The sequence below is a fragment of the Fukomys damarensis genome, unplaced genomic scaffold (assembly GCF_012274545.1).
Source record: "Fukomys damarensis isolate Sample0158 unplaced genomic scaffold, DMR_v1.0_HiC HiC_scaffold_1, whole genome shotgun sequence".
In the NCBI taxonomy this organism is placed as follows: Eukaryota; Metazoa; Chordata; class Mammalia; order Rodentia; family Bathyergidae; genus Fukomys; species Fukomys damarensis.
Window position 1 is genome coordinate 68,866,879 of NW_022900913.1, and position 25,651 is coordinate 68,892,529.

Genomic DNA, 25,651 nt, shown 5'->3' on the forward strand with positions numbered 1-25,651 from the left:
AATAAAATCTCCTGTCGGACCTCTCCATGTGTGGCCTAGTTGTTGAGCATCACTGTGCCTCTACAGGGACAATGTGAGGCACGTGCAGCAAAGGGCAGTCAAGGTGCAGTAGGAAGAAACCAGGTGATGTTTGAAGGATCGTTCCAACCCAGAGATGTCAGAATTTAGAGTACAAAATAGAAATGAATAGAAACTATCCTCATCTACAAGCATCATGCCCAGGGCAACAGTGGGCACCCACCAACCCAGTGGTACCTCAGGGGGATGCCCACAAGAGTGTTCAGGTTGGGTAGCTCCCACAACTCTGCTTCTGGCCATGAAATTGGCCTTGCTCTGGTCACTGGTACCAATCCAAAGACCCTTTCTGAATATGCAGATGTTTATTATTCTGAAATCCCAGTAAATATCTAGGAAGACGAGGGTTAGGCCTCTGTGGTTCTCCAGGCTTGGTGGCCTTGGGTCAGGATGAGTCATGCTCAGCATGTGTCATCCCCCATGCTGCAGTTCTGTGTCACAAAGGAGAGAGCAGAGCTGCTGAACAACCAGGAAGCCTGAGCCTCTAGGACACAGCGTCCTTGGATCAAGACCTTGATGTGTAGTCTAATTACTCTGTCATTAGGATAGTGTGAGGAAGTCAGAGCCTGATGTTTCCTGAGGAGGCTGGTGGTATCCCAGTTGGCATAGATATGCATCCCTTTCTCAGTGGTTCAGGGGCCTGTGCCCTACTATGAAAGGACTCTCAGGGCTCTCTGGTTGGTGGCTGAGAAGGAAGCAAATGACTGAGACACTTGTTAGAGATCTACATTCTCTAATCCTCCTGAGGGATCCTTGAATCTGTACATGGGATTGGGCCAAGGTATCTGCATAACCTGAGCCCAGGTAATTCTGTAACTAGTCAAGCTCAGGCAGGCTCTGTCTAGGAGGAAGAAAAGACTCATGAGCCCCTGTAAGCCGGCATAGTCATCCAGCAAGAGCTTTGCTAAAGTATTTGTGCACAACCTGGAGATGACATGGGAGAGAAGATGGAAATAGAAGCTGGGGCCAGTGTCATCCTCTGGGTCAGAAATGTTGGTCAGAAAGCACTGGGAGATAAAAACTGGAAGCCAGCTGAAGGCCTCCCAACCCCCACCATGGCCAAGGTCATGGGGCAGGGCCCAGAGGCCCCTGCTTCTTGGCCTTGGCTCTCATTCTTCAGTGACTTCATGGGTCACTGCCCACCAGATTCAGCAGGGCATTCTTGTAGTCACCGCTGGTGTCATCCTGTGGGCAGGAGGCACAAGAGGGTTAGAAGGGGGTATTGGTGATCTTGGACTGAGTCTTTTTTTATTATTTAAATTGAATTTATTGGTACATTCTAGGTAGACAGTACAGATACATTCATTACTGAGATCTTGTACCTTTACATGCCAGGTCTTGGTTCTCATTTTTTCCCCTTGTCCCCACCCTCCCTTCACCCCCTCCTCCCCTCCCCACCTACAAACACTTTAGTTCCATTTTTACATTTTCTCATATTTTTTTCCTTTTCCCTTATTCCCCTTTCCCTATCCTTCTCACTGTGGACTGACTCTTAAGAGCAGCTGCTGTCATAAATACAGAAGGTTGTGCTCACTGGGTAGGGTCTGCCCCTTCAAGGGATCCAGGTTATGTCACCCTTCTTTCTTGCTTTTCATTTTGAAGGATACCTTTGTGTCACCTTTTGAGTCCCTCACTAACTACCTGGGGGATGGTGGCAGGAAGTGAATCACAGAGATAGTTCTGGTCTACACCAGGAAGCTGTGTGATGGTTCCTTACTCTATCAGCTGCATAGGGCTTTTCCACCCCTTCCCTCAGGACCCAGGAGCTCCCAGTCATTTGCTTATTCTATGCTGTCCATCACTTATTCAATGGCAGCTAGTGCAGTTCAGGGCCAAAGCTGAAGGCTGGTGCCCAGTGCCACACCTGGACAGGGCCTGGGTTTGGGTTAGAGTAGGGATGGGGCTGGAGTGAGTTCTGCTTTGCTTTGGAGCAGTTTACATCCCATGGAAATTATCTTTTCCTTGACAATTTAGGAACATTTTCTTGTTGATTTTAAACTTCCTTTTTTGGGGGAAAACTTCATTTTTGTTTACTTTTTCAAATGTATATATTGTCCATGGAGTTTTCATGTATTTTCTTATTCATTTCTACATGGGCATTTTAAGCATTGGTATCTCTGTGGCAAATCATTTTTGCTTTGATGACACCTACAGAAAATGATCTATACTCAAAAGTAGGTGGCCAGAGTAGTCATAACTGCAGATGAATTTTTTTCAGTGATATGAAGCACAAATCAGAGAGAACTGGCTTCAGGTATTGCTGGGTAAACAGCTATATTTTGATTCTGCAATTGTGAGCTTGCTGGGGCCCTCTCTGACACAGAGGCTCCACTTTAGACAGATGAAAGGGATCATTTTTACCTAACAGTGTTTTTGTTTTTCAGAAATGGGGCCAGGCCCTATCTAACTGGAATGCTGAGAATAGTACTCTTTCCACTGTGTTATGTCACTGTGAATAGTTGAAAGGTTTCAAGACAATGAGATTGGGTGGTCTGTGGTGACAGCAGCAGCCAGCTGGCCTGTGCTTGGCCCGCCTGTCTCCTGCCCATCCTTGCTGGGACATCTAAAATGGCACCAAGAATCATTCCAGCCCTCCCCACATCCCCGCCTTCCTGCTGCCCATCCTAAAATGTCTTGGAGCAGGATTGTCTTTGTAAACATGTGGTTGTTCCTTGGTGTCTGTGAGGATGGATTCCAGAACCACCCTCAGATACCTAAATCCGTACCTGCTCATTTATATAAATGGCCTGTGACCTTCATAATTCTTTGAATCATCTCTAAGTTACTTAAATACCAATGGAAATGCTTCATAAGGCTTATTACACTGTATTACTATATAACTTGGCTCATGTTCCACATATATGCATTTTTTTCCTAAATATTTTTTTATCTTGTTGCTGGAATACACAGATGTGGTGTTCACAGATGCGGAGGGCCACCCACCTGTATGGTAACTGTGTGTTTCCTGGAAAATGTAGTTTAACAATCAACATTTGTACCAGCAACTTGATTTGGTAGCCACTGAAGCCTTGGGGACTTATTTGTCTTGATTTGACTTCTGTTAATGGAGTTGTCAAGGCCTCAGTTTGCATTAATCCCTAGATGAGCTGCATGTCTCCAGGTTATAGCAGTGTAACAATCATTCTGCATTTGAAGACTCTGGAGCTTTCACTAAGTGGAATCTGGTTAGGTAACTCACTGGAGCCCATCCAATTTATGTCCTTAAAAGTTCACTGCCAGGACTGCTTAAATCTAGATTGAGTGGGGGCCTTGGTTCCCACCAAACTATTTACTCTCACTGATACCTTGGGTATAGTTCATTCTGTATGGTGGGTTTACAAAGGGGCAACCATAACCCAGATGCTAAGCCAGAGAATCCACCATGATTTGGTCACCATGAGTTGCCTGCACCTCCATTGTGCCGCACAACTCTAGCCACACTGCCTCCTTGTTGTGTGCTCTATGTACTCCAGGGTAACCTGTAAAGCTTCCTGGTCCCCCCCGCACCCAGGTGGGGACAGACACTTGTGACATGGATCATGGCATTCAGGCTCCCAGTGATGTCTACACCACTACCTGCTGTTAGAGTTGGAACTCATGACTTACCATGATCATGCCGCTGAGGGACTTGCCATACATCTTACTGAACTGACACTTGATAAGATTCAAGTCAGTCTCACTCCTCGAGACGATGTTCCTTATCAGGGTCCCATCGCGTGTCCCCGCTCCCTGAATGAGACAGAGGCAACCAAGAGTCACTTCTCACCTCTCCTGCCCAACTCTGCAGGGCTGGATGAGGCTGTGGGGTTGGTTTCTGGGGCTTTGGGAGGAGGGGTATGCAGGATTGAGCCAGGGAAGCACTCAGAGGGAAGCTGGGGCAGTGCAGTGTGTGTGTGTGTGTGTGTGTGTGTGTGTGTGTGTGTGTGTGTGTGTTTGGTTTGCCCCACAAGATCTGGACACAGAATGCTCACTGCTCCTGGGGGAAGACTCCTGCCATGAGCAGCAGCTGTGGCAGTCACTTCACTGGCCGGCTCACAGGCAGAACTTCCTGCAGTGCAGCCTCCTGGCTGTGGGAACGCCATGCCCTCTCTTATTTCTGAGCAAGTGTGGCCAGAAGGCTGGGCTTTCTGGAACTACCTTTACTTCAGGTGGGGTCAGCAACCACACATAGAAAAGCTGGACAATACCTTCAGTTGGGTGAACTAATTTCATCCTTTCTCCAGTGTGGTTCCAGAAACTGGTAATGCCACCTGCAACGTGAGGGTCTGTAGCAGGCATCTCTGCCAAGTATTAGCAGGCTGCAAGTGTCACTAGCTTCTTGCCCTTTTATAATTTGGCTGTATTATCTTAGGAGTCTGACCAAAGCTTTACATGACCCAAATGGGTGTGTCAGATGACAGAGTTGGGTGAGTATAGTTCCTCTGTTAATGGCTACTACCAAGAGACTTAACTCCTAGTCCGTGAAGTGGTAGGGGCCAGCTGAGCTCACTTCTAGCCAAAGTCAGCTTGACTCCAGCTAAATTCTTCCCCTCTGAATTACTCATTTGTTCTCTTTTGCAAAGACACGCCAGTGCCTCCCTTTTACAGTCCTGCCTGTGATACCCACTATCAGCAGGTGTCCAAGCTCTACCCAGCTCCCCTCCTTCTCACACTTGTGATGAATAAACACTGCGCCTGGCCCAGGGTGGGCCCCATGCATGCTCTGGCACAGTGTTTTTACAATGCATGTGTTTGTCTCTGCTGCCCCACAGCAGTTTAGGTTAGCCCAAGACCCAGGTCTCAACTGTCTGTGACTGTCTTTTGTTCTCTCTTTTGTATCTCACATATGTTGTACTGTCTCATAGGAGATTGAGACCCATGACAGGAGTCCTCGATAACATCTCCTGTAAGGGTTGGGTAGCAATAGGCACACAGAGGTTGGCACCTGGGCACTTGAGAAACACTGCGGTGATCTTCTGAGCTTGTCCCAGTCAAGGGTGCTCGGTTCCTGGCAGTCCCTGCCTGTGACCTCCAGGATCACATCTGCCACATGGTGCCTGGCTGGCCTGGGCACACATATACTGGCCTAGGTTCAAGTCATAGCTCTGACTCATAGAAATAGTGAGATCTCAAATTCATGCCTGAGTTTCACCAATCTGTAGGTTGTCAGTGAGTCAGGACTGTCATCCAAGTTCAGTGCCAACCCTGAGCAGGCACCTGCTCAACTTCATCTGCAGGAGAGGAGGCTTCCCTTCCCTAGCTTCAGCTTGCCCTCTGTGAAACAAAAACCTCAGATCCATACGTGACTGGAATAAGAAAAGAGGAAATGCTGGGTGAGGTGGCTCACACCTGCAATCCCAGCCCTCGGGAGGCTGAGGCAGGAGGATCACTGCAAGTTCGAGACCAGCCTGGCCTACATAGTGAATTCCAGGGCAGTCTGAACTACATAGTGAGACCCTGTCTCAAAAAAAGAGGAATCCCTGGGTTGAAGAGAGTGATGCTCTGAGCTCCTTGGCTATGCAGTTGGTGCTGGGTCGGGAGATGACAAGGGAAGCAGTAACAGAACCCGAGTCACCTTCATAGCGTAGTACAGTCTCTCCGCAAAGTAGCTGTGCAGGTTCCGGGTGCACTTCACTGGCAAATAGAAAAGCTCTGTTAGTGTCTGAAGGTCGTAGGCAGTGCGGCCTACACTTCTATTTATTTACTCCTTGCCCCAGGTCCTAAGGGTTAGCATTGTGCTAGGCTTGCCTTATTTCTTTGTTCCCTGTCTAGTTCCAAAATAGAGGCTTTGTACTAGGTGGGGCAGGGCAGGGCAGGCAGCCTGGGGCACCAGGCATGGCTCCAAAGGCCTGGAAAGGGCAGACAAAAGGGCAAATGTGAAATGCAGAGTGCACTTGTGGGGCTTGTGGTGGTCACAGCTCAAGCCTCTCAGGACAGCTCAGGTCCAGGACGGCCCAGGCTCTCACCCTCAGAGAAACACTCTCCAAAAACATCCAGACTCTCTGCTGCAAGGTGGCACACAGCACTGAGGCCATGAGTCTCTGGGTGTCCCATCAGCAGGAGCCCTGCATTCTGAATTCTCATGTGACAAGAGGGGCTTGGCCCCAGAGCCTAAGGGATAGGGGCGCCTGGTCCCAGGGTGCATGCTCTGCCATAGTGTATTTACCATGCATGCTATGCTAAGGGAGGCCTGGCATCGCACAGGGAGGTGGTGTTTTCACCAAGGCTGCAAGGCAAGTGTCCAACCCCTGTCCTGTGGTTCTGGGTGAATTTGTTACCTGACCCTCTACCTTCTGTGATGAGAGAGTGAGTAAGGCTTTAGGGAGAAGTGGACAGGAAGTGCCCAGCACAGTAAGGCTGGCACACTTGCTATTCCCTGCCGGAAGGTGTGCTATAGAACATGTTATCACTGAGGACCTAGGGACTGGCTTCGCAGGCTGAGATGGGAGCTGGGGACGGGCTTAGATGCTTCAACAGAGACTGGATTTTATAACAGCAGTCAAAGCTGGCCAGGGGGTCTCAGGTGTTCATGTGCACTTGAGAGAAAGGGATATAGGGACACAGGGACATAGGGACACAGAGTGGCACACACAGGCAGTCCGGGGTGGAGGTGAGTGCCCTGCCCAGGAGCACTGTTTGACCTTAGTCCCATTGGTGACAGTGCAGAAGAGGTCCCTCCTGGCTGGTTTGGGGCTCTTTTCCATTATGATCTCAGCTCTGGGCTTGAGATCTGCTCTGGACCGGGACCTCCTCCGTGGATCTGGCCTCCTGCTACATGGAAGGGTCACCGTCTTCCCAGTGTCAAACCCCAGCCTCCAGGTTGGGACTTTAATCCTGTGCGTCAGCTCTCCAATTGGCTACTGAGGCCTGGCTCAGGGCCAGAGAGGTGGCTTTTTTCTGTGTTGCACAGTGAAAACCAGGTGCTCCCTTTGCGCAGACACACACCCAAGAACTCAGTCTCTCAAACACATGCTGTCACACACATGTACACACTTACATCCACACGTGTGCATACTCTCTTACATTCTCACTCAGGTGCACAGAGTTACACTGACAGATGCACACACACAGATGTACACTCACACACCTACACACACTATCTCTCAATCATACTCATGCACACAGTCATGCATAATTCACTTTCTCACGTATACACTCATGCACACACATACACACTAACATTCACCCCTGAACGGACTATCTCTCAAACATGCACACACGTGCTCATGCACACCCTCACACACACAGGCATACATTCATGCATTTACACTTACACACCTCCAGTCCCTCTCTAACACACATTCACACTCACACACATGCACTCACATGGCACTGGTTACATGTGGGTAGCACAGGGAACCGTCCTTGCAGGAGACACTGAAGCTCTAGGGTGACCTGGCCAGGGGACACATGTGTGCCCAAGTCCGCACCCCGTCTTACCCACGGTGAGCATGGCCTCCTCCAATGAGCCGTGGGTCTCGCTCTTGATGCTGTCCTCGATGCTCTTGTTGGCGATGTTCTCATACTCTTTGAACACTATGGAGGCGGGGTACCACTTAGTGTACATACGGGTGGCAAACTGCCGGTCAACTCTATTCCTCTTAGAGGCCAGGGAAAGGTCTGGGGCTTCCTGGCTCTCTCCCCAACTCCGTAACTTGAGGTTAGGCAAACAGGGAAAGCCCTAGGCCAGGGAAGTCCCTGTGCCCCAGCAATGCTACCCCCATCTCTGTACCTCTCATCAGGTGAGTGGCGCTGCGCGTGCACAGGATGGTGATAAATTTCATTTCATCAGTCCCACTGATCTTCTCGCCTGCTGCATACAGATCCTGGCATTGAGACACCCCAAAAAGCCGGGGAAGGCGACTGAGGAGATGAGGACAAAACCCCAGGCCAGCGTTCTTTCCATGGTGTCTGTGATGGGGAGCTTATTCTCCTGATATCCTTTTATTCAAAAAAAACTCTAAGCCTCCTCTCCACAAGGGGACAGAGCTACTCTGAGAAACCATTCCCCACCTCCAGGCAGCACAGAGGACCAAGTGCTGCCAGAACAGGGATGTGGCTGTGCCTCCTGCCTGAGCCCTGGGTTAGTCCTGCCCTGAAAGACCTTAACAACTCCCTCCCCAAGTCACTGTCCTTCCTTCTTCCAATTCTCCCCAATGCCCCCACCACACACACCATGAGGCAGAGGCCTGCAGTGTGCTGGGCTGGGCAGCTCCAGGCAGGCAGAGGTACCATCAATCCTTGAGTTCTGGTGGTCAGGGCAGGGCACAGTCTTACCTGTGCGTCTTGTACAGCCAGTGCTGGGTCCACATAGCCACTGATGTCATCCCTGTTGCCCTGGGAAAAGAAGGGACAAGGTAGCTCTATAAGGGGTCATGAGGGCTTGGAAGGGATTTCCGCAAAGCAGGTGTCCTCCCTGAGCCTTGGGGCTCTCATCTGTGCAGTAGAGCAGAAATCCTAAGGGGATTCAGTGAGTGAAAAGGCAGAAAGCCCAGCGCTGGCAGTATGAAGGTCCTGCTCTAGGAGCGGCGGCCTCCTCCAATTCTGAGGTGCTGTCTCCCCTTGGCTGAACCTGGAGAGGGGCTGGAGCTATGTAGTGAGGATCCATGGCAATGGCTGGGACAGACCCAGGCCCTTGGGCTGTCTCTGGCCCTGCCCACCCCAAGGCTCTGCTTATGGGCTGATCCTGGGCTGGGGCTGTTGGGGTCCTGGGCTGGGTACCTGCAGCAGGCACACGAGGATCCGCTCCAGGTAACCACTTGTGTCTCCTTGGATGTCTTCCTCTAGGCTGGACCCATAGTCTGCAAGGAGATAAGACCAGGGGCTGTGACAGAGGCCCCAGGCCACCCAGGCCAGCTTCTTCCTGCCAGCCCTGTGTATCTTACTTCCGCCTTTGCAGCATTCTAAGAAGGACCACTCCCTGGCACAGGGCATAAACACAAGACCCTTGTGTCCAGGTGGCAGAGGACTGTTACATTCACACAGGTGGTCATTCACTGCAGAAGTGACCTGGAGGTCTAGCCAAGCTCCAAGCACAGAGATCAGCCAGGCCAGAGGCAAACATGCTACCAGGTCCACAGCCAGGAGGACAGCCTGGCCTTTGCTGGTTCTGCAACTTGCAGACTACACAGGACAGCTGGGTAGCTGTCCATGCCCCATGACCATGTGCTTTGGCACGTGGCCCGCTGGGTCACTTGGGTGAGCCAGGAAAGAGCCAACCTGTCCTCTGATGACACAGCCTGGGGTGCACAGGAGTACCATGTGCCTGTCCCCCAGTAGCCAGTGAGCTCAGGGACTGGGCCAAATTACGTGCAGCCTCACTTTGTGTGCAGGAATTAGCACGCAGATGCCCAAAATCTTGGTATACAAGGACCGAAAGGGTCCTTCCCAGTGAGGCCTGGCTTTCATGGGTGCCATTTAGCCTTTGTGCCCTGCTCATCACCAAAGCTCCTGCTCTTTCCAAGTGAGCCTTTGGCTCAATCTCAGCCCCTCCTTATGTGCAGCCTCCTTACCCTCCTCGTAGGCCTTCATTATTTCTTGAAGCTGGTGTTTGGTCCGAGAGGCCAGGATCTCAATGATGACCCCTTCTTTGGTCCCTAATCCCTGGGGACAGAAAGCTCTGTGGGCTGAAGGCCTCTGCCCTCCAGCTCGTTCTGCACCCTCTTTCCTCAAGATGCCTGAGCTTCAGGAAGCACCAGCCCTGTTCTGACCATGCCGGTGGGCCCTGTGTGGGCAGATGTGACTGGAGAGACCCACATTTGTCACAGTGATGATGCCGAGAACAGGCTATGGCTCGACTCCCCTCCTTAGCTGGTGGTCTTGGACCTGGAGCTCCTCAGCCCAGCCAGGACACCCTTAAGTGTAAATAGGACTAGTAAGCCATGCCCACCCTGAAGGAGGGATTAGTGATCATGGATGGAAAATGCCTGGCCACCCATAAAGTAAGCTTTCTATCAATGAATCTACCCTGTCCCTCCTCATCTGCAAAAGTGGTGAGAAGCAAAGGTGACCCAGAAGGCTGTGCATGGGACTGCAGAGCTGGAGTAGACAGGGCATTCTGGCGCTGGATGGCTGTTTGAGCAGCAGACTGTGAGTTCGCTGGGCTCAGCCAGGCCCAGGCGGCCACAGAACAGGGTGGCTCAGGGAGTTACCTCCATGGCGTCATGCAGCTCCTTCGCCTCATACTTGTAGGGCGGGTACATGAGGGCCACAATGAGTCTCTCGAACTTGCCACTCAGCTCTGACTTCAGTGACTCGGTGAGATCCTGAGGAGGCACAGGGAGGTGAGGGTGAGTATTCACCAGGCCCTCCAGAGAACAAGCCATGGAGTGAGACGGCCCAAGAGCCCTGGCTGGATCCCCACACTGGCCCTGCCACCGGTGAGTTGGGGTCTCTTGGGCCAGCCCCTTAGCCTCTAAACCCTGGGTGTGCATGCCTGTTACACTGGAGCTGCGGCTTCACAGCCTGTCATAGGGTGATAGAAAGGTGTGTGACTCCGCTCAGCACTCCCCATCCTCTATCTGGGCACACTAGCTCACAATAAAATAAAATTGCCCTTGGGTACGAGACTGCAGCTCTGCGGATGGCAGCGTGGCCTGTCACTCGGGCCATAGGCCTTCAAAGAAGGAAGGAGGGAAGAAGAGGAAAGAGGAAGGGAGGAAACAAGGAAAAGAGAAACGAAGACTAAGGACCTTGTTGGAGCTGAATTTAAATCCCAACCCTGTTGCTTAAAGGTGCTGGGACCTTGCGCAACTTTCTCAACCCCTCCGGACACGTCCACTTCCCCAGCCATTGAATGCAGAGAATAGTGCATAGCCCTAGGATTCCAGGAGAGACCTATGAAAATGCATGTTGGTGTCTCCAAGGGGCTATTTGGGCTTTGTCACTATCCTCCTGTGTTAAATCTCCAAACAAATGATTTGAGCCCATGGAGACTTCTGGGCAACCATGGCTGTGCCAGTGTGTGTTCCCGGGTTCATTCAGTGGGATCCTCCAGGGCCTGGCCCTGGCTAGGGGCCGGGCGGGTGCAGGGCTCTAGACCTCCCTGGGCAGAAGGGATGGGACTCAGTGCATGTAGCATTAACATGAGAAGTGTGTACCCATGCCCGGCACAGAAAGCAGGGCCCACATGTCAGAGGTTCAGGAGCAGATAGAGATCAGCTGAGGACTGGATGTGCAGAGCCCTGGGAGCAGGGGACAGCTTGGGGATTGCAGAGATGGAGAAGGGCAGAGGAGGTGGCCAGGACTGGGGAGCTATAAACGGATCTGCCAGATAAAACAGAGCCACCAGGGAAACTTGGACTTCAGGTGAGTAGAGATGCCCCCTATGGGCAATGGACTGGGCTGCAGCCCAGCTCCCTACCTTGCCGAACTGAGCCTTGAAGGACTTGGCGATCTGCTGTCTCTGTGCGTTGTTCCTCTTGGTGAGCACATCGATGATGGCCTGCTCGTTGGTCCCTGTGAGGCACATGGTGTAAGAGCTGCAGGGGAACCAGTGAGGTGTGGGGAGGGTGATAGCTGATGTTTGGTGGCTGGGCTGGGGACACACCACCTGGATAGCTCCAAATGCCCAGATGATTTTCAGGTTGCAAAGAACCTTAGAAAATCCTTCTTAGTCAGATGTGAGACAACATGCCTGTAATCCTTGCACAACGGAAAGCTGAGGCAGGAGGGTTTCTAAGTTCAAGGTCAGCCTGAGAAACTTAGCCATTTAGTGAGACCCTGAGTCAAGATAAAAATACATCAAAAGGACTTGGGGTTTAGGTTGGTGTGAAGGCCTTGGGTTCAATCGCCAGTAATGAGAAAAAAACAATTTCACCTCTTTATTCTCCAGTCCTCAGTCACATGATACTGGGTGCAGCCCAGGCTCAGCCTCACAGTGGGGAAACCTGAGGACCAGGTGGCCCTGGACATCACCCCTGGGGCTTTCAAGCTTGGCCAAGTGAGGCCACCCACCCTGCCCACCCTTGTGTTGGTGGTGGGTGGAGAAAATCGTGACCAAGAGTCCAGACCGCTGAGTCTCAGACAGCCCTGGGCTCATGGTTCAGCTTGGGTCTGCACTGTCCCAGTCCCAGTCCTGCTGGGCACAGGCTGGGGACAGGAAGGAAGATGGCTTGGCTGCTGGCCAATGTGGAACTTGGTGCAAGCTGCAGAATATGTGTGGATGCTGCTGCCTGGGCCCTGGTGCAGCCTTACCCATCCACACACCTACCAGAAACTGTGTGTCACCCAAGATTCACAGTTAAAGTCTCATTTTACAGCAATGCATGCACACCCACGTTTATAGCAGCACAACTTACAACAACTAAATATTAGAAGCAGTGTATGTGTCCATCAACAGATGAATGGATAAAGAAAATGTGACATTTATACACAGTGGAGCACTACTCTGCCACAAAGAGGGATAAACTTAAACATTTTGAGGTTAGGGATGCACCTTGAGACCACAATGTTAAGTGAAATAAATCAGATGTACAAGCTTAAATACTGCATGGTCTCTTACATGAGAAATCCAAAATATAAATAAAGAGCTAATAGGAATTAGGGAGATCGATCTTTCCTAAATGGGAAGGGGGCCAAGTGGCTGAGGGAGAGGAGGGATGGAGGGCACAGGGATGTAAAAGGAATTGAGATGCACTCACTGTCCATGAAAATGTAGTCGTTACGTACTGTAAGCATACACTAATAATAACAAAAAAAATTTAAAAAGAGAGATTAACAGTGACACGAGGCCACTGTGCAAGTGAGAAAGCTCAGGCTGAAAGGTGAAGTCTGCTGCACAGGACACAGCAGATGGCCTCCCCACCCCACCATGGCCCAGGGAGGAACAGCCCCCTGTCCTGGTCTCCCCAGGGAAGCCAGGTCTGTGCAAGTCTCTCCATGACAGGCTCACCCTATGAATGTCACGAGGACACCCCACATCTCCAGCTGTTGCCTGTCCTCTGCTTTCCAAGGCTGGAGGAACCACCCAGAGGCACAGTCCTGACTCACCGATCCCCTTCATGGCTTTGTAGAGGGTCTCGGCATCGGGGTCCGGGTTGAAGTGGGAGCTGCCCTTCACTGTGACCCCCTCCTGCTCAACCTGTGAGAGAGATGGGCCTGCTTAGAGTGGGAAGGGGCAGGTTGGGCAGCCCATCAGGGTGGGAGGGCACCTTTGTGGGGGGCTGAGACCAGCTCAGCCAGCTTGGCCAGTTCCAAGCCCTCCGATCCTTGGTCCCCAGGCCCGAGCAGCAGGGAGTGTGAGGAGAAACATCCAGTCTGTGCCCAGCTGTGCCCTCTGAAGGTATCCACCAACATGGGCAGTAAAGGAAAGGAGAAGGCCTACTGGAACTGACAGCTACCTTGAGAGTACGCAGACAGCCAGTGTGGCTTGTGTGTTCAGGGACAGCCTCTCTGTTCCGAGAGTGGGTGCTTCCAGGGACCCAAGGACAGAGTCAGCTGAGCACCCCCCAGGGCTCAGGTCAGGCCATGCCTGAGGGTCCCTTTGCCCTGTGATTATGCCACTGGCCCTTCTCAGGTGTGTGATTTTGGGAGAGGCCAGGAGAGGAGGTGGATTGGAGAGAGGCATTGAGTCTGAGGGAGACTCAGAGTCTTCAGTGGAAAGTTCACCTGTGCTGAGTCTGGTCTTCGTGTACCTGTTCACCTTCCCCTTATACCTTTCCATCCACCCAGCAACCTCTCTATACATGGGCTCCTCCATTCATCTGTTCATCCATTCCCCGACCAGCCGTCAGCCTCTAGGTTTATCCTTTCATCCTTCCTCCTTTTCTTCTTTCTTCCCTTCCCTTTCCCTCCTTCCTTCTCCCCTCCCTTCCTCTCATCCATCTACCCATCCACACATTCATCTGTCTCCTTCCTTCCCACTTTCCTTTCCTTTTTCCCCTCCCTCCTTCCATTGATTGATTTATCCAACCACTCTTGCATCCAAGTCTTAGATTAAATCTTTGTTTTTTTTTGTACTGGGGATTGAACTTGGGAACTTGTGCTTTTGAGATAGGCAGTGGAACCACTGAGCCAAATCCCTGGCCCCCTTAGATTAAACCTTGAAACTACAAAGCAGACCCTCACCCATGGTAAATCTGTCAGGATCTTTCTTTTTGAGCAAGAGTTTACACATCTTTCTTTACCCTTGCTTGAATTTCAAATGTCTGCGGACAGAACTTTCTGTCTCATTTTCTAGCACTGTGTTTTCTATGGTGCTTTACATGTTAGAAATGATTTCTGTGGAAATCCCCCCAGAGAGCCAGTGTGGTGCAGATGTTGTCCAGTGGTGTGCACATGTACACAATGTCCCTTCCTGGTGAAGTCCTGTATGTGCTACTCTTCCTAGGTGTTGACTGGGGCATCACCTGTGTCTGGTGCTTTGGAAATGGCACTTAGCTCAGTGACACCCTGGCAAGTGGTGGTGTGGACCTCACCCACAGCCCAGCTCATGCTGCCTCCGTCCACCTTCCTGGTCTATTGGTGACTCAGCTCTTCCCTGACTCCAGGATTCTTGGAACACTTGTGTGGAGAAAGTCTCACCCACAGGCATGCAGGTCGTCTGGGAGCCTGAGGGCTCTGGACTCTAAGTGCCTAACTCTGTCCCCTGCCTTTAAGGAAGTGAGGGACCCCAGCACCCAGGAGGGGTGGGAGAGGGGCCCAGGTTCTATTTGCTAGAAGATTTCTTCCTGGCTGGCTGATTTCACCACACCCAGAGGCCTCAGCCTCACTTCCCAGAATAAGCTTTTAGAAAGACAGGATGATTTTCTGGGGATCAGAATCTGGACTCCACAGGCCCTGAGGCCCTAGAGGCTGTTATCCCTGATGGTGGGTGAGATCAGACAGGCGCCTCTTCACTGGAAAGGTGACTCAGAGCTGCACTATAGAGGAGCTGCCACACCTTGGCCTCTCCCTGTCCTGGGTTGCTTGTTCTGTTCTCTTCTAGAGGGGACAGAGGGGGCCTTACCCTGGGACAAGGGCGACAATCCACGGATGGGCTGCTCGAGCCACTTTTTCGTCTCCTACCATCCTGTTCCCGGTCTGGCTTTGTGTCCAGAGGACAAGTGATTCTCCTTGGCAGCCTGGCCAGCTACACAGGGTATCCACAGCAAACTGGTTGTTGAGCCAGCTGTCCCCTGTTCTATTTCTTTTCGTTCGGACAGCCCAGACCTGCGGAGTCTGGATGCTGAGCCAGGCTGCTCAGGCTATAGTCCAGACCCCAGCACTTACTTGTGTGACAGAACCACTGGAGTCCCCTGTGGGCCAGGTCCTCTTGCTAACTCTCCCCCTCCCCAGTCTTGACAAATGCATGACATTGCTACCTAGTGCCTGCCCATCCTTCCTGTCCTGCATCATGGGCACCCATGGGCTCCCACCAGCAACTTTCATGGCTCCCTGGGGCTCTGAAGGTTCAACCTGACCCCCTTGGCCCATGCGCAAAGCCTCTTTTGATTCTGCCTCCCTCTGCAGGCCCATCTTGTGCCCTCCCAGTGCCTTTGAGTCGTAATGGTTGCTTCCCTCCAAAGCCGCTCCCCACCCTTCTGTGATTCACCCGGGAGCAGCCTGCCAGGCTCCCCCAAAGTGCGTGGGCTTGTAGCTTAGCCAGGAGCCTCTTCTCTAAGCACCACAACCTCCCAGAGAACTTTCTCCAGACTCCTCCACCCCTAGCTTCTCCTGCATGGCAAGGTCTTCTCTTTGGCTGCTTCCCCACTTGGTCTCATTCCTGCCCAAGGTCCTGAAGACCAAGATAGCGTCTTCTGGGTCCTTCCCAGGGCTTGGCCCACCAGCTTCTGCCTACACTGCGGTGGACCTCCTGGATGCCCACCCCGGCCCCACACTGGAACCATTTCCCCACTCACCCCACTCACCCAAGCTTTCCACCAGGCCATTTTGGTCACTGCTTGTCCACCTTTCCCAGGGAGACGGAGAGACACCGGTGGCTACACTGGAGGACTGGGCACGTCCTGCTCCCGCTGTGGGCAGTCCAGCTGGGGTGGTATAGTGGTGCAGGCAGGCGCAGGCCCCACCCCATCCCACTTCTATTTGCCTCTCTTCCCCTCCCCTCCAGGCCCTTCTGGGCTCCCAGGCCCCACCCAAGCCCTGCCCAGACTCGTCCTGGGGAGCCGCACCCTCACAGCCCCCAGTGTGGGCTGTGGCTGACGCACCAGCTGGAAATTCTGAGCGGGCTTTGAAAGCCGACTTGGTAAATATGGGTGTAGTCTCCTACGGGCTTTGCTAGACCTCAATCATGAAAAAAAGAGCAGAAGAGGAAGAAGAAGTGGCCCTGTGTCCCTTCCTGCTGCAGTTTTCTTTTTTTCATTTTTATTTTTATCAGTGCACATTTGGGGTATATAATGATCACATTCACACGCGGGGCTGGTACCTGTACACAGCACATCTTAATTCTTTTTATGTCCTTCTCCTCCCTTCCTCCATCTTTGTCCCCTTCCATTTTGAAAATTATCTGTCTTCTATTTTGCTCTTTTATTTATCCTCTGGGTTTCTCAGTTTCTATACTGTTGATGATGCAATGGGGACTCAGCAATGGACACCAGGACACAGGGCCTCTGTCCACAGGGGTGTCACACAGTCCAGATGTCTCTAGTCACTGTAGACATCCCCTTGAATCTCTGCCACAGCCCTAAGATATGAGCTCCAAGTGCTGGAGTGGGAGACCTAGTTCCCAGGCAGCACATGGAGCATCTGTCCATAGGTCACGTCTTGGAGGAGGGACAGAGTCACCATTGTCTAAGCCTCTCAGACTTGCAGGCTTCTGATCTCTGAGGGGGCCCAGGACATGCTGGTGGCCAAGGGCAGAGGTCTGTCCCTCAGAGGAGCCATGTCTGTACTTCTCTGGGTTTTGCCCCCCTGAGGCCCCTGCCTAGAAGGCTCTCTCTCCTAGCACCATCATCCCCACGCCCACCCCTTAACACAGCTACTTCCCACTCGCCCTTCAGCATAAGCCGGGCCCTCGAGGACTTCCCATCCAGGAAGGCTCTCTTAGGGCTCTCCAGGGCCTTAGAGCCTTCAGTGAGAAGCAAGGAAACCATACATGTGACAGATAGCACTCGTGCCATGATGTCAGACACTTGGGTTTTCTGACCCCAGCTCAGGGTTCTTTGCTTTTCACAGAGTCGCAGGCTGCACCTCTCAGAGCTGTGGGCTGGACTGGGGACTGGGTCCGTGGGAAAGAGCTGGCCTGGCAGCAGTGCCCTGGAGAAGCAGCCAGCAGCTCAGACAAGGCAAAGAGTTGGGGTCATATCAGCCCCCGGTGCCATATCAGCTGTTGGGAACGTGCCTGTGGCAGGTGACCTGGCTGGGAGACCCCATGCTGGGGAGCTTCCAAAGTCAGGCCAGGGTGGCCTGATTCTAGGCCTTGTGCCCTGTGGGACAAAGGTGCAGGCCATTTGCAGTGATAACTGGTTTTGTTGTACAGGACGCTGTTGGAAGAGGATAACGCAGCTGCCTGGGGTCTGGGGACTGGTGGACAGGCTTGTGGGTGCCAGGTCTCCCTGGCCCACTTGGGAGCCCCATGCATGGGCCCCAGGGTGCCCTCCCTCACTGGCATTCCCAGGAGCTCAGTCACTCCCCGTGTATGGACATCAAGGCATGCCCAAGCAGGGCCACAGTGTGGGTATTCAGGACCAGGACTCTGGGGAGTGGGTCCCCTCCAGGAAGGTCTGGGCCATGTTTGGCTATCCGGGTGATGGAGATGGGTCCTCTACAGGATCAGCAATGTGAACCCAAAGGGAAATGGCAGCCCTGAGGCCAAGCCAGGATGCAGGGCTCAGGGTGGGGAGGATGCCAGACCTGGCCTTGCCCTCTGGGATCCAGAGAGCCTCAAACACAGTAAGGTGTTGGGAGAGGGTTGGGCCCATGTGATCTCCTCCGGGCCAGACCTCCTCCTCCATGATCCTGAGGGCCCTTTGGGATGACCTGAGCATGTATGCAAACCTCCCAGCACAAACCTCCCAGATCTCCTCTTCTGCAGGGACCCTGGGCTCCATCTCCCATCCCAGTGCTGTCTACCAAGTTCTGTGTCACTGTGCTCTGGCCTGGTGTGTTGCCTCATCCACTCTGGACTCTCCTGCACCCACATTCTGTCTCATGCCTGTTCTCCTTTCCTGATGGCCTTCGCGCCTCTTCCTCTGGACCTTGAGAAGCAAGCTCTGGCCTGGAGTCTCGCAGAGCTTGGGGGTGGTCTGAGCACTCTGGCTGGGGCCTTGTGGAAGAGTTCTTTGTATGCTGTATACCCCACTCCTCTGCAGGCCCTGGGAGGCCCACATAAGGCCACAAGTGCAGTGGAAACTGGCCCAGTTCCTGGGGTGTGGAGGACCAGTCTGGCTGAGCTCCCAAGGGTCCCTAGATCCCACCTCAAGTGCTGCTCATACCTCACAGAGAACCAGGCTGCATGCAGTACAGACCCTGACAGAAGTGCTGGTGCTGGCTGCTCAGACCCAGCTGTGGGAGGAGCGGAGAACAACAGCCCAGCCTGGTAAACTGGGGAGAGGCATGGGGAGGAGCAGCAGGGGTCTGACCTGGTCTGGGACCTTCGTGTAGGGAGGAAGCTCTCAGAGGCCCGCAGAATCCTCAAACATCACCAGGGAGGGTTGGGAGACAGCACCGTGGAGGGGAAATGGGATCTGGGTGGGGTTTGTGTGCATAGCTGTGGCCTGTGTGCAGCCAGACAGAGGGTGTATACATGGGGTGCAGCCTGTGCCTGAATCCAACTGTGTGTCACATGCAGCTGGTGCCCTGCTCACTCCAGTTACATAGTCAGCAGGCAGAAGGGAGACATGCATGAACAGGAGAGGAAAAGAAGGCTATAGGCAGAGGGAAAGAGGCAGGTGAAGTGGGGCTTGTGCAGGCAAAGGAAGTCTGCAATCAGGCCTAGCATGCTGAGGAGGGCCTGAGGCTTCCTCCTGGGGCTGGCCCACATGATGGATGTGTGGGGTACAATGACTTCTTTTGGGAGGCCTTGAGAACAACCTCCTAAGCTCTGTGGGACTCTGGGGCCGGTGCTCAGTCCCAGGTTGGTTTTGCCAGTTTCATGTTGGTGAGATGTGACCAGAGGCTGAAAGTGTCAGGAAGGCATGAAGGCAGTAGAAGAAGGTTAGCTATGTCATGCTGGTGTAAATGGGAGATATCCAAGCTGAATGTCGCTCAGAGACCTGGTATAACCTGGTGTGACCTCGTGCACCAGACCTGCATGAAGACTTTACTGGTCCCCAAACAGCACTTGTAATCACCAGTAGATGGACCCAGGACTCATTGTGCCCCATAAAGATGGCTGGTTCGACAGCCTCTGTCAGCCTGCAACACCCACCTGTTCCTTCTGACTCCCCCGTGGCAGCAACTGACCACACGGTCTTCCCGCTCCGCTGCTTTCCATCACAGTCAGCACAGCCAGCTGCGGGTGTGAGCTCAGCCTTGGGTGGGAAGCTGCTGCCGCCTCCTACCTCTCCTTGAGCATCCCACTCCCCAGGTCCACCCCAGGTCTCCGCATACTCCACATACCATCCAGGCCCATTTATCTCCACTTTCCACTTTCTCTTCTGCCTGGTTGTATTACATTTTCAATTTAATTTCCTTTCCAAACCTGGCTTTGGTCCTTTGTAAACTCTGCCTTTTTCATCAACTATTCTTGCTTGTGCTTTTTAGCCCTTTTTTAAAAATCTTTATTGAGCATTTGTCACTTTCTTATTTAAATGTCCCTGTAGATCATGTATGCTCTCTACTTTCTTCCCCTTGACCTCTTCATTTCTTGTACCTTGTTTCTCCACTCTCCTAGGATTTTTCCCTCCTGGGTCCTGTTTCGAAGGAGATGGTTTCCCATCCGAATCCCAGTGCTGGAGTAGGCAGGTGTCTCAGAGACAGAGTTTGTGCTTGGCTTTGCTGGAACCTGTCAGAGTCCATCAGTTACAGATGGTTGAAGCATCAGCTTCAGTCACAGTTTTCGGCACCGACCTCCTGCAGAGCTGGGGCAGTGAGCCGTGTGGCCCTCGTGCCCTGGGCAGGGCTGGGGTTTCTGGCTCTGTTTAATGAGTTTGAGGTTAGCTTCCTATGGCTCCAGCTCATGTGGAGCAGATCCCAAATCTACATTCTCGAGGGCCATGTCCTCCTTTCCTAACCCTGGCTGCCATGAAACATCATAACCTTTTAAGCACAAGCACTGTGATCTCATCTTCAAGGTTCTAGCAGCCAATTAATGACCTGGCTTCCCTTCAGTTTTCTCCTTTAAAACACTTCTAAGAATCCTCTGACACTTACAGACTTATTTTCTTGCTTTTATCTGGACTTTGCCTTGAAATGTGCTTGGTATACGGACTTTGGCTGAGGACATTGGTCATTAACTATGCCTAGAGATGTATTTCCCCCCCTAGTAGGCTTCTGCAGCCTGGCATGGACCAAAAAGCCAAACGAGTGGCTCTGTCCATAAGACACAAAGGAGAGGGGTCAGGACAGATAGCCATCAGGCAAAAGTGGGCAATGTGTCTGGATCTGTGGGTAGCACTGAAGGGAAAATGGAGCAAAGGATGGGTTAAAATGAGGTTAAATAAACAACAGGATGTGAGAACAAGTCTGAAAACTGGCAACAGCAGTGTTGGTAAAAGATGCCTGGGTTGTGTTTAGGATGGTGAGGTGAAGGATGGTAATGACAAGGATGGCAGTAATAACAAGGTTAAGGCTGGTAGTGAGATAATCGGCTAACAAGGCTATCACATGGGACGGGGGGCACATGGGCATGGAAGTTCGCTGAGTAGTGGCTGCCTGTGGGCTGCAGGAACCAGAGGTCACGCAGGTGCCTAAGTGAGAGGGGAGGTGGCTGATGTTGGGAAGAAGGGGAAGGGCCGCGGCACAGGTGAGAAGCAGGCCTTCCAGTGCTCAGGTGCTTGGCGTCAGCCCTGCAGAGGGCCTGGTGCTTTCGGCCTCCCTGCTGTCGAGGAGAGGCCGTGTCTTCCGTGGGAGCCCTGTGGTTGGAAATGTGCTGTGGCTTAGGGAGGTGCAGGATGCCCCTCCCAGGCATCTCCTGTTGTCCATGTTTTAAATAAATAGCTCTAGGCTCCAGAAAGGGGAAAGTAACTCTAATAGTTGGCAAGGTGACATGATGGGTATAGGAACATGTGATGGGTATAAAACCAAGCCGGGTAGTGAGACAGAAGTATCCAACATATTTGGTCCACAATTTTGCAGTGATACTCTAAAGTCTTTTTTTTTTTCTCCTTTGAGACAGGGTCTTGCTATGTTCTTCACACTGGACTTAAACTCACTGTATAGCCTAGGCTGGCCTCGAACTCATGGTGATCTTCCTGCCTGCCTCAGCCTCCCAAATGCTGAGATCACACCCAGCATGCACCATCACACCCAGCTTGTAGTCAATTTTGAATGGGGACCTAGTAGATAAGCTCTGAGTGCCACCTTCTGGACCAATTTCCCATCACATTGGCCTCCACCTCATCATCCCGTGGCCTCAGGTGGCTTTGGGCACCTAATGCCAGAGGCCCAGACAGGCAGGAAGGCCCTCCCTACCCCTGGTGAGCACCTCCCGTGCCATCTGCTCCCTGGGCCAGAGCTTCTCTCCTGTGATTCCCTGCCCCCCACAATGAGCCAGAAAATAGGAAGGAAAAGCCAAGATTTCTGGTCATAAGGAATTGGTACCCCTGAGTACAATTGGGCTCCTGAGCTAAACCTCTGGTCTTCTGACCTGGATTTCCTTAGAGTCCTAAGACCTCCACAGGGACCACCATCCAGAGAATAACCAGGACCCTGGCCTGTGCTGCCATAGCTCTTCACACTGAGAGGAGGTCCTGTCACCAACTTGCCAGCTGCTGAGCTTCTGGGTCCTGAGCCAGTGTCAAATGCCAGAGCCACCTTGCGGCAGGGGCTTCTCACAGTGTGTGCCAGGCAGGGTGTCCATAACCTCAGCCCATCCTCACCTCAGCAAGAGGGGCCCTGCCCTTGGCACCCCCACCCCCACCCATGACAATGTAGACCATGAGAGACTGTGACTTTGCATACATCCCAGGACCCTATTAGAAGAGGAGCTTCTGACCATGTCACTGATAAAGGCTGATGTGCACTGAATGTGTCCTGCTGGATCCTTGTAACAAAGGCTTAAGCCAGTGTTCTCAGAATTTACAGATTAATTAAAGTAAATGAGGCCAAGAGGGTGGGCCCTATTGGAGATGGCTGGGGTCCTCATGAGAAGAGATGGGGACACAGACACAGGCAGAGGGCAGACTGTAGGTGTAGATGGTGGGAAGGCAGCCATCTTCAGCCAAGCTTCGTGGGGACTCAGAGCCTCCAGACCCTGCCCGCACCTTGCACCAGAGTTAGGAGTTGAGGTGACCCAAGGCCTATGTGTTCCACTGTCGGGAACTGGGGGAAATTTACGAGACAGGGCCCAGGAGAGATCATAGGTCACTGGGGATATGTCCTTGAGGGGGATGGGGACCATGGGCCCTCTTCTTTCTCTCTCTCACCCCCTTCCCAGGCACCATAGTGGACAGCTTGATCTACCACACTTTCCCCACCCTGATATATGGCCTCACCTTAGACCCTAAAGCAGCTAGGCCACCCAGTCTCGGATTGAAGCCACCAAAGCTGTGAACCAAAACAAACCTTTTCTATCTTTAAGTTGATAGTTTCAGGCATTTGTTAAAGTAATGGAAGGCAAACATACCTTGATTTTGGACTTACAGCCTCCAGATTGTGAGAAAACACATTTTGACTTTTAAGATACTTGGTGATGATCTATTACAGCAGAGCCCTCACAAACCAATGCATGGGTTTGCTTCTAGCAGCCCAGACTTTGAATTCTTATATACAAGGGATGGAACTCCCTCATCCCTTAAATGCCCAGGCCTAGTCCTCCTGTCCCAGGGAGCACAGGCTGGTCGTATGATGGGGACTGTGGGCAGGAGACAGGCCTGTAGGGAGAAGCAGTGTCAGGGGAGGGGAGAGGGGAGCTAAGGGCCTTCGCCTGCCATTCAGCTCTGCTTCCTGTGGGACTCAGGAGGGGAGATGATTACAGAAAGGAGCGGGCATGAAGGATGTGGGTGGCAGGGCCACTCGTGAAACACAGATGACAGATCCTCAGCATGTAGAAGCCAACTCTGGAGGCGCCTGTCCAGTCCGTCCTCCAATTTCCCTAAGCCCTAGGTCATCCTGCAGCAGTCATGTTTGTGGGAAGTAACTCTGTGGTCAGACCAGAGATCCAGGTGTGGATCCTGATTTGGTTCAGGTCTGAAATATCCTTCAGCAGCCCATGTGTTGGGCTGAGGATGTGGCTCGGTGGCAGAGCACTTGTCCAGCACGTGGGAGGCCCTGGGTTTCAAGCCCAGCAGATTTGGTCATTGAGGGTGCCCTGGAGGGGACCATAAGACCTCAGCCCCTTCCTGACTCACTTTGTTTTCCTGGCTCATGAGCAGTAAGTCAGTGGTCTCAGGTATTTCATTATCCTGAGGCAAAGCTGAACAGCACAGACATTTGACCCAGGATCTTTTCCCCATTAGCAGCCCTGGGGAGCGGCCAGTCAGCTTCTGTGGGCCATCTGGACAGAGGACAGGCAAACAGGGACTGGGGGTGGAGCGCAGTGGCAGCAAGGTGCATAGAGAGGGCAGGGCCACAGGACAGGGAAACAGAGGTGGTAGAGGGGAGAGACAGAGTGCAGAGGCTACATGACCTCATGGCAGGAGGACCTGAAGGAGAAGGCCAAGAGTGCTCCTGGGAGCTCTGCACTGTCTGGTCACTGGGACCTGACTGCCCTTCTGACTCCAGGCCAGTGATCTACAGCCACCTAGTCTGTCCTTCCATCTCAGGCCCTGCTTCTGTGTAGCCTGGAGAGCACAAAGGCAGGCTTTCTGAAACATTCCCATGGCAACTCCCCAGCTGGCAGGAGAGAAACATGCTTATAAGCTGGGGCACATTCCCATGTGGCCCCTGATGTGTTTTCAAACTTGGTCATTAATTTAAGACTTACAATTTAGAGATTTGGAAACATTTTTCAAGTCTGTTGATGTCTTCCGTCCTGCTGTCTACGGTGAGGCTGGGTCCCTGGGCCTGGTCACCACCCAGCTGCCCTCCTCCTTTCTCTCTGTTTCCTGGCTGCTATGATATGAGCAGCTTTTCTCTGTCACACCCTTCCACTATGCTGTTTTTGCCTTGGAGCCAGCTGACCACGAACTGAACTCATGAAAACTGTGAGCCAGTTGTGTGTGTCAGGTATTTTGTCCCAGCTGTGAAAGAGCTTGATTAACATACCCCACATGCCAATCTGCCTCCAGTGTGTATTTCTTGGGCTCAAATGACCCAAGCTTTTGGTCACTGTAAGGGATCCACCAGGGGATCTTCAACCCCAGGGTTGTTGCCCTCAGTGATAGAAACCCTGACATAGACAAGAAGCTGCCCACAAAGCCACACCGACTCCTCCTTCTTAGGCCACACATGAATTCCATAGCAGCCTCCTCTGTCTAGATGTCATGTCTGAGCTCCCTGCAGGATGCATGGATGTGGGTGCCACTAGCCCAGCCTTCCATTTCTCTCTGGTGGCCTGGAAGCCATCCCAGAAGAAGACTCATCCCGCTGGCGTGTTAGGGTCCTTGCGAGACCAACAGAGGCTGCAGTAGCCTGGTGGACTAGAACCTATGAAGTGACAGGGTGAAGGCAGTCTACAGCCAGCCATTGCACTCCCACGGGGTGTCCATCCCTCCTCACAAAGCATGGCTCCTGTGACTGTCCGTTCTGTTCCTTTAATTTAAATACTTCTTCCTGTCTAGGACACTGAGGATGTTCATGTCTTTGTTAAAAATCTCTGTATGCACACTACTTGTAGAAACTGCAAAGAACAAGACAAAAAAATTGACCAAGTTTGGCCTCAGATTCCAGTACACTTGTCAGGCTGTGCCCTGTGGAGGGCCTGCTTGCTTATTCTCCCAGCTGCTCTGGGTCCGAGTCTTCCAAGGGGCCCAGACTCCCTTCACCATTACCTGGATGGTGACTCCATTTCCCTGGAACACAGGGAAGTCTCTCATACCTGCCTGCATATGGATGTACTGCCAGAGAGGAGAGAGGCCAAGAAGGATGAGCAACACCCAGGACCCATCCTGGCAGCAGGCAAGACTGAGGTGTGGGCCCCAGCTCATGGCAGCTCAGGACAGCACAGGACAGAGAATTTGGGGAAGGAACAAGAACTAGCTAGGGAGGGAGGGAGAGGGTGAAGGGAGGGCAGAGGAATGGGAAAAAAAATAAGAACCAAGGTTGATTGTGTAAAGGTACAAATTTCCAACCATGAATGTTACTAGATTGCATACATTAAATGTACCAATAAAATGAATGACAATAAAAAAGAAATAGCAATTCCTGGAATGAATGAAAGGTCAAAGTTATGGGACATAGAGAAAGCCTGTGAATAATCCCTACATGTGTGACACAGCCACTCCAGCAAGCCCTGTCACTTTGCAAATGTGGGGACAGTGTGGTCATCACTGGCCAACCTGTTAAATCCATGCCAAGTCAAGTCCAAACTTTTGCTGCTTGTACAAACTTTACAGAAATTCACCTGCAAAGCTGAAGGTGGCCTGCAGGGAGATGCCATTTAATTCACTCAGGATGGATT

The 25,651-nt window shown here is 52.3% G+C and overlaps 1 protein-coding gene across 6 annotated transcripts in view; it reads right to left on the reverse strand.

Moving 5' to 3' along the window:
• Positions 1-373: 373 nt before the first annotated feature.
• Positions 374-25,651, reverse strand: part of LOC104861190 (annexin A8-like protein 1) — a 55,863-nt gene continuing 30,585 nt past the window's right edge. For 3 of the 6 annotated variants that reach the window (XM_033761780.1, XM_033761777.1, XM_033761778.1), the window contains 11 exons: positions 13,045-13,135; positions 11,417-11,511; positions 10,206-10,319; positions 9,567-9,657; positions 8,776-8,855; positions 8,332-8,391; positions 7,787-7,880; positions 7,495-7,590; positions 5,630-5,688; positions 3,682-3,804; positions 1,182-1,260 (listed from right to left, as the gene is read on the reverse strand). In XM_033761780.1, coding sequence (XP_033617671.1) covers positions 1,201-1,260; positions 3,682-3,804; positions 5,630-5,688; positions 7,495-7,590; positions 7,787-7,880; positions 8,332-8,391; positions 8,776-8,855; positions 9,567-9,657; positions 10,206-10,319; positions 11,417-11,511; positions 13,045-13,135 — 963 coding nt within the window. In that variant the 3' untranslated portion in view covers positions 1,182-1,200. Of the gene's footprint in view, positions 1,261-3,681; positions 3,805-5,629; positions 5,689-7,494; positions 7,591-7,786; positions 7,881-8,331; positions 8,392-8,775; positions 8,856-9,566; positions 9,658-10,205; positions 10,320-11,416; positions 11,512-13,044; positions 13,136-15,902; positions 16,078-19,360; positions 19,431-25,651 lie in introns of those variants that run through there. The other 3 variants (XM_010622536.3, XM_010622540.3, XM_010622535.3) reach the window with 3 other exon arrangements.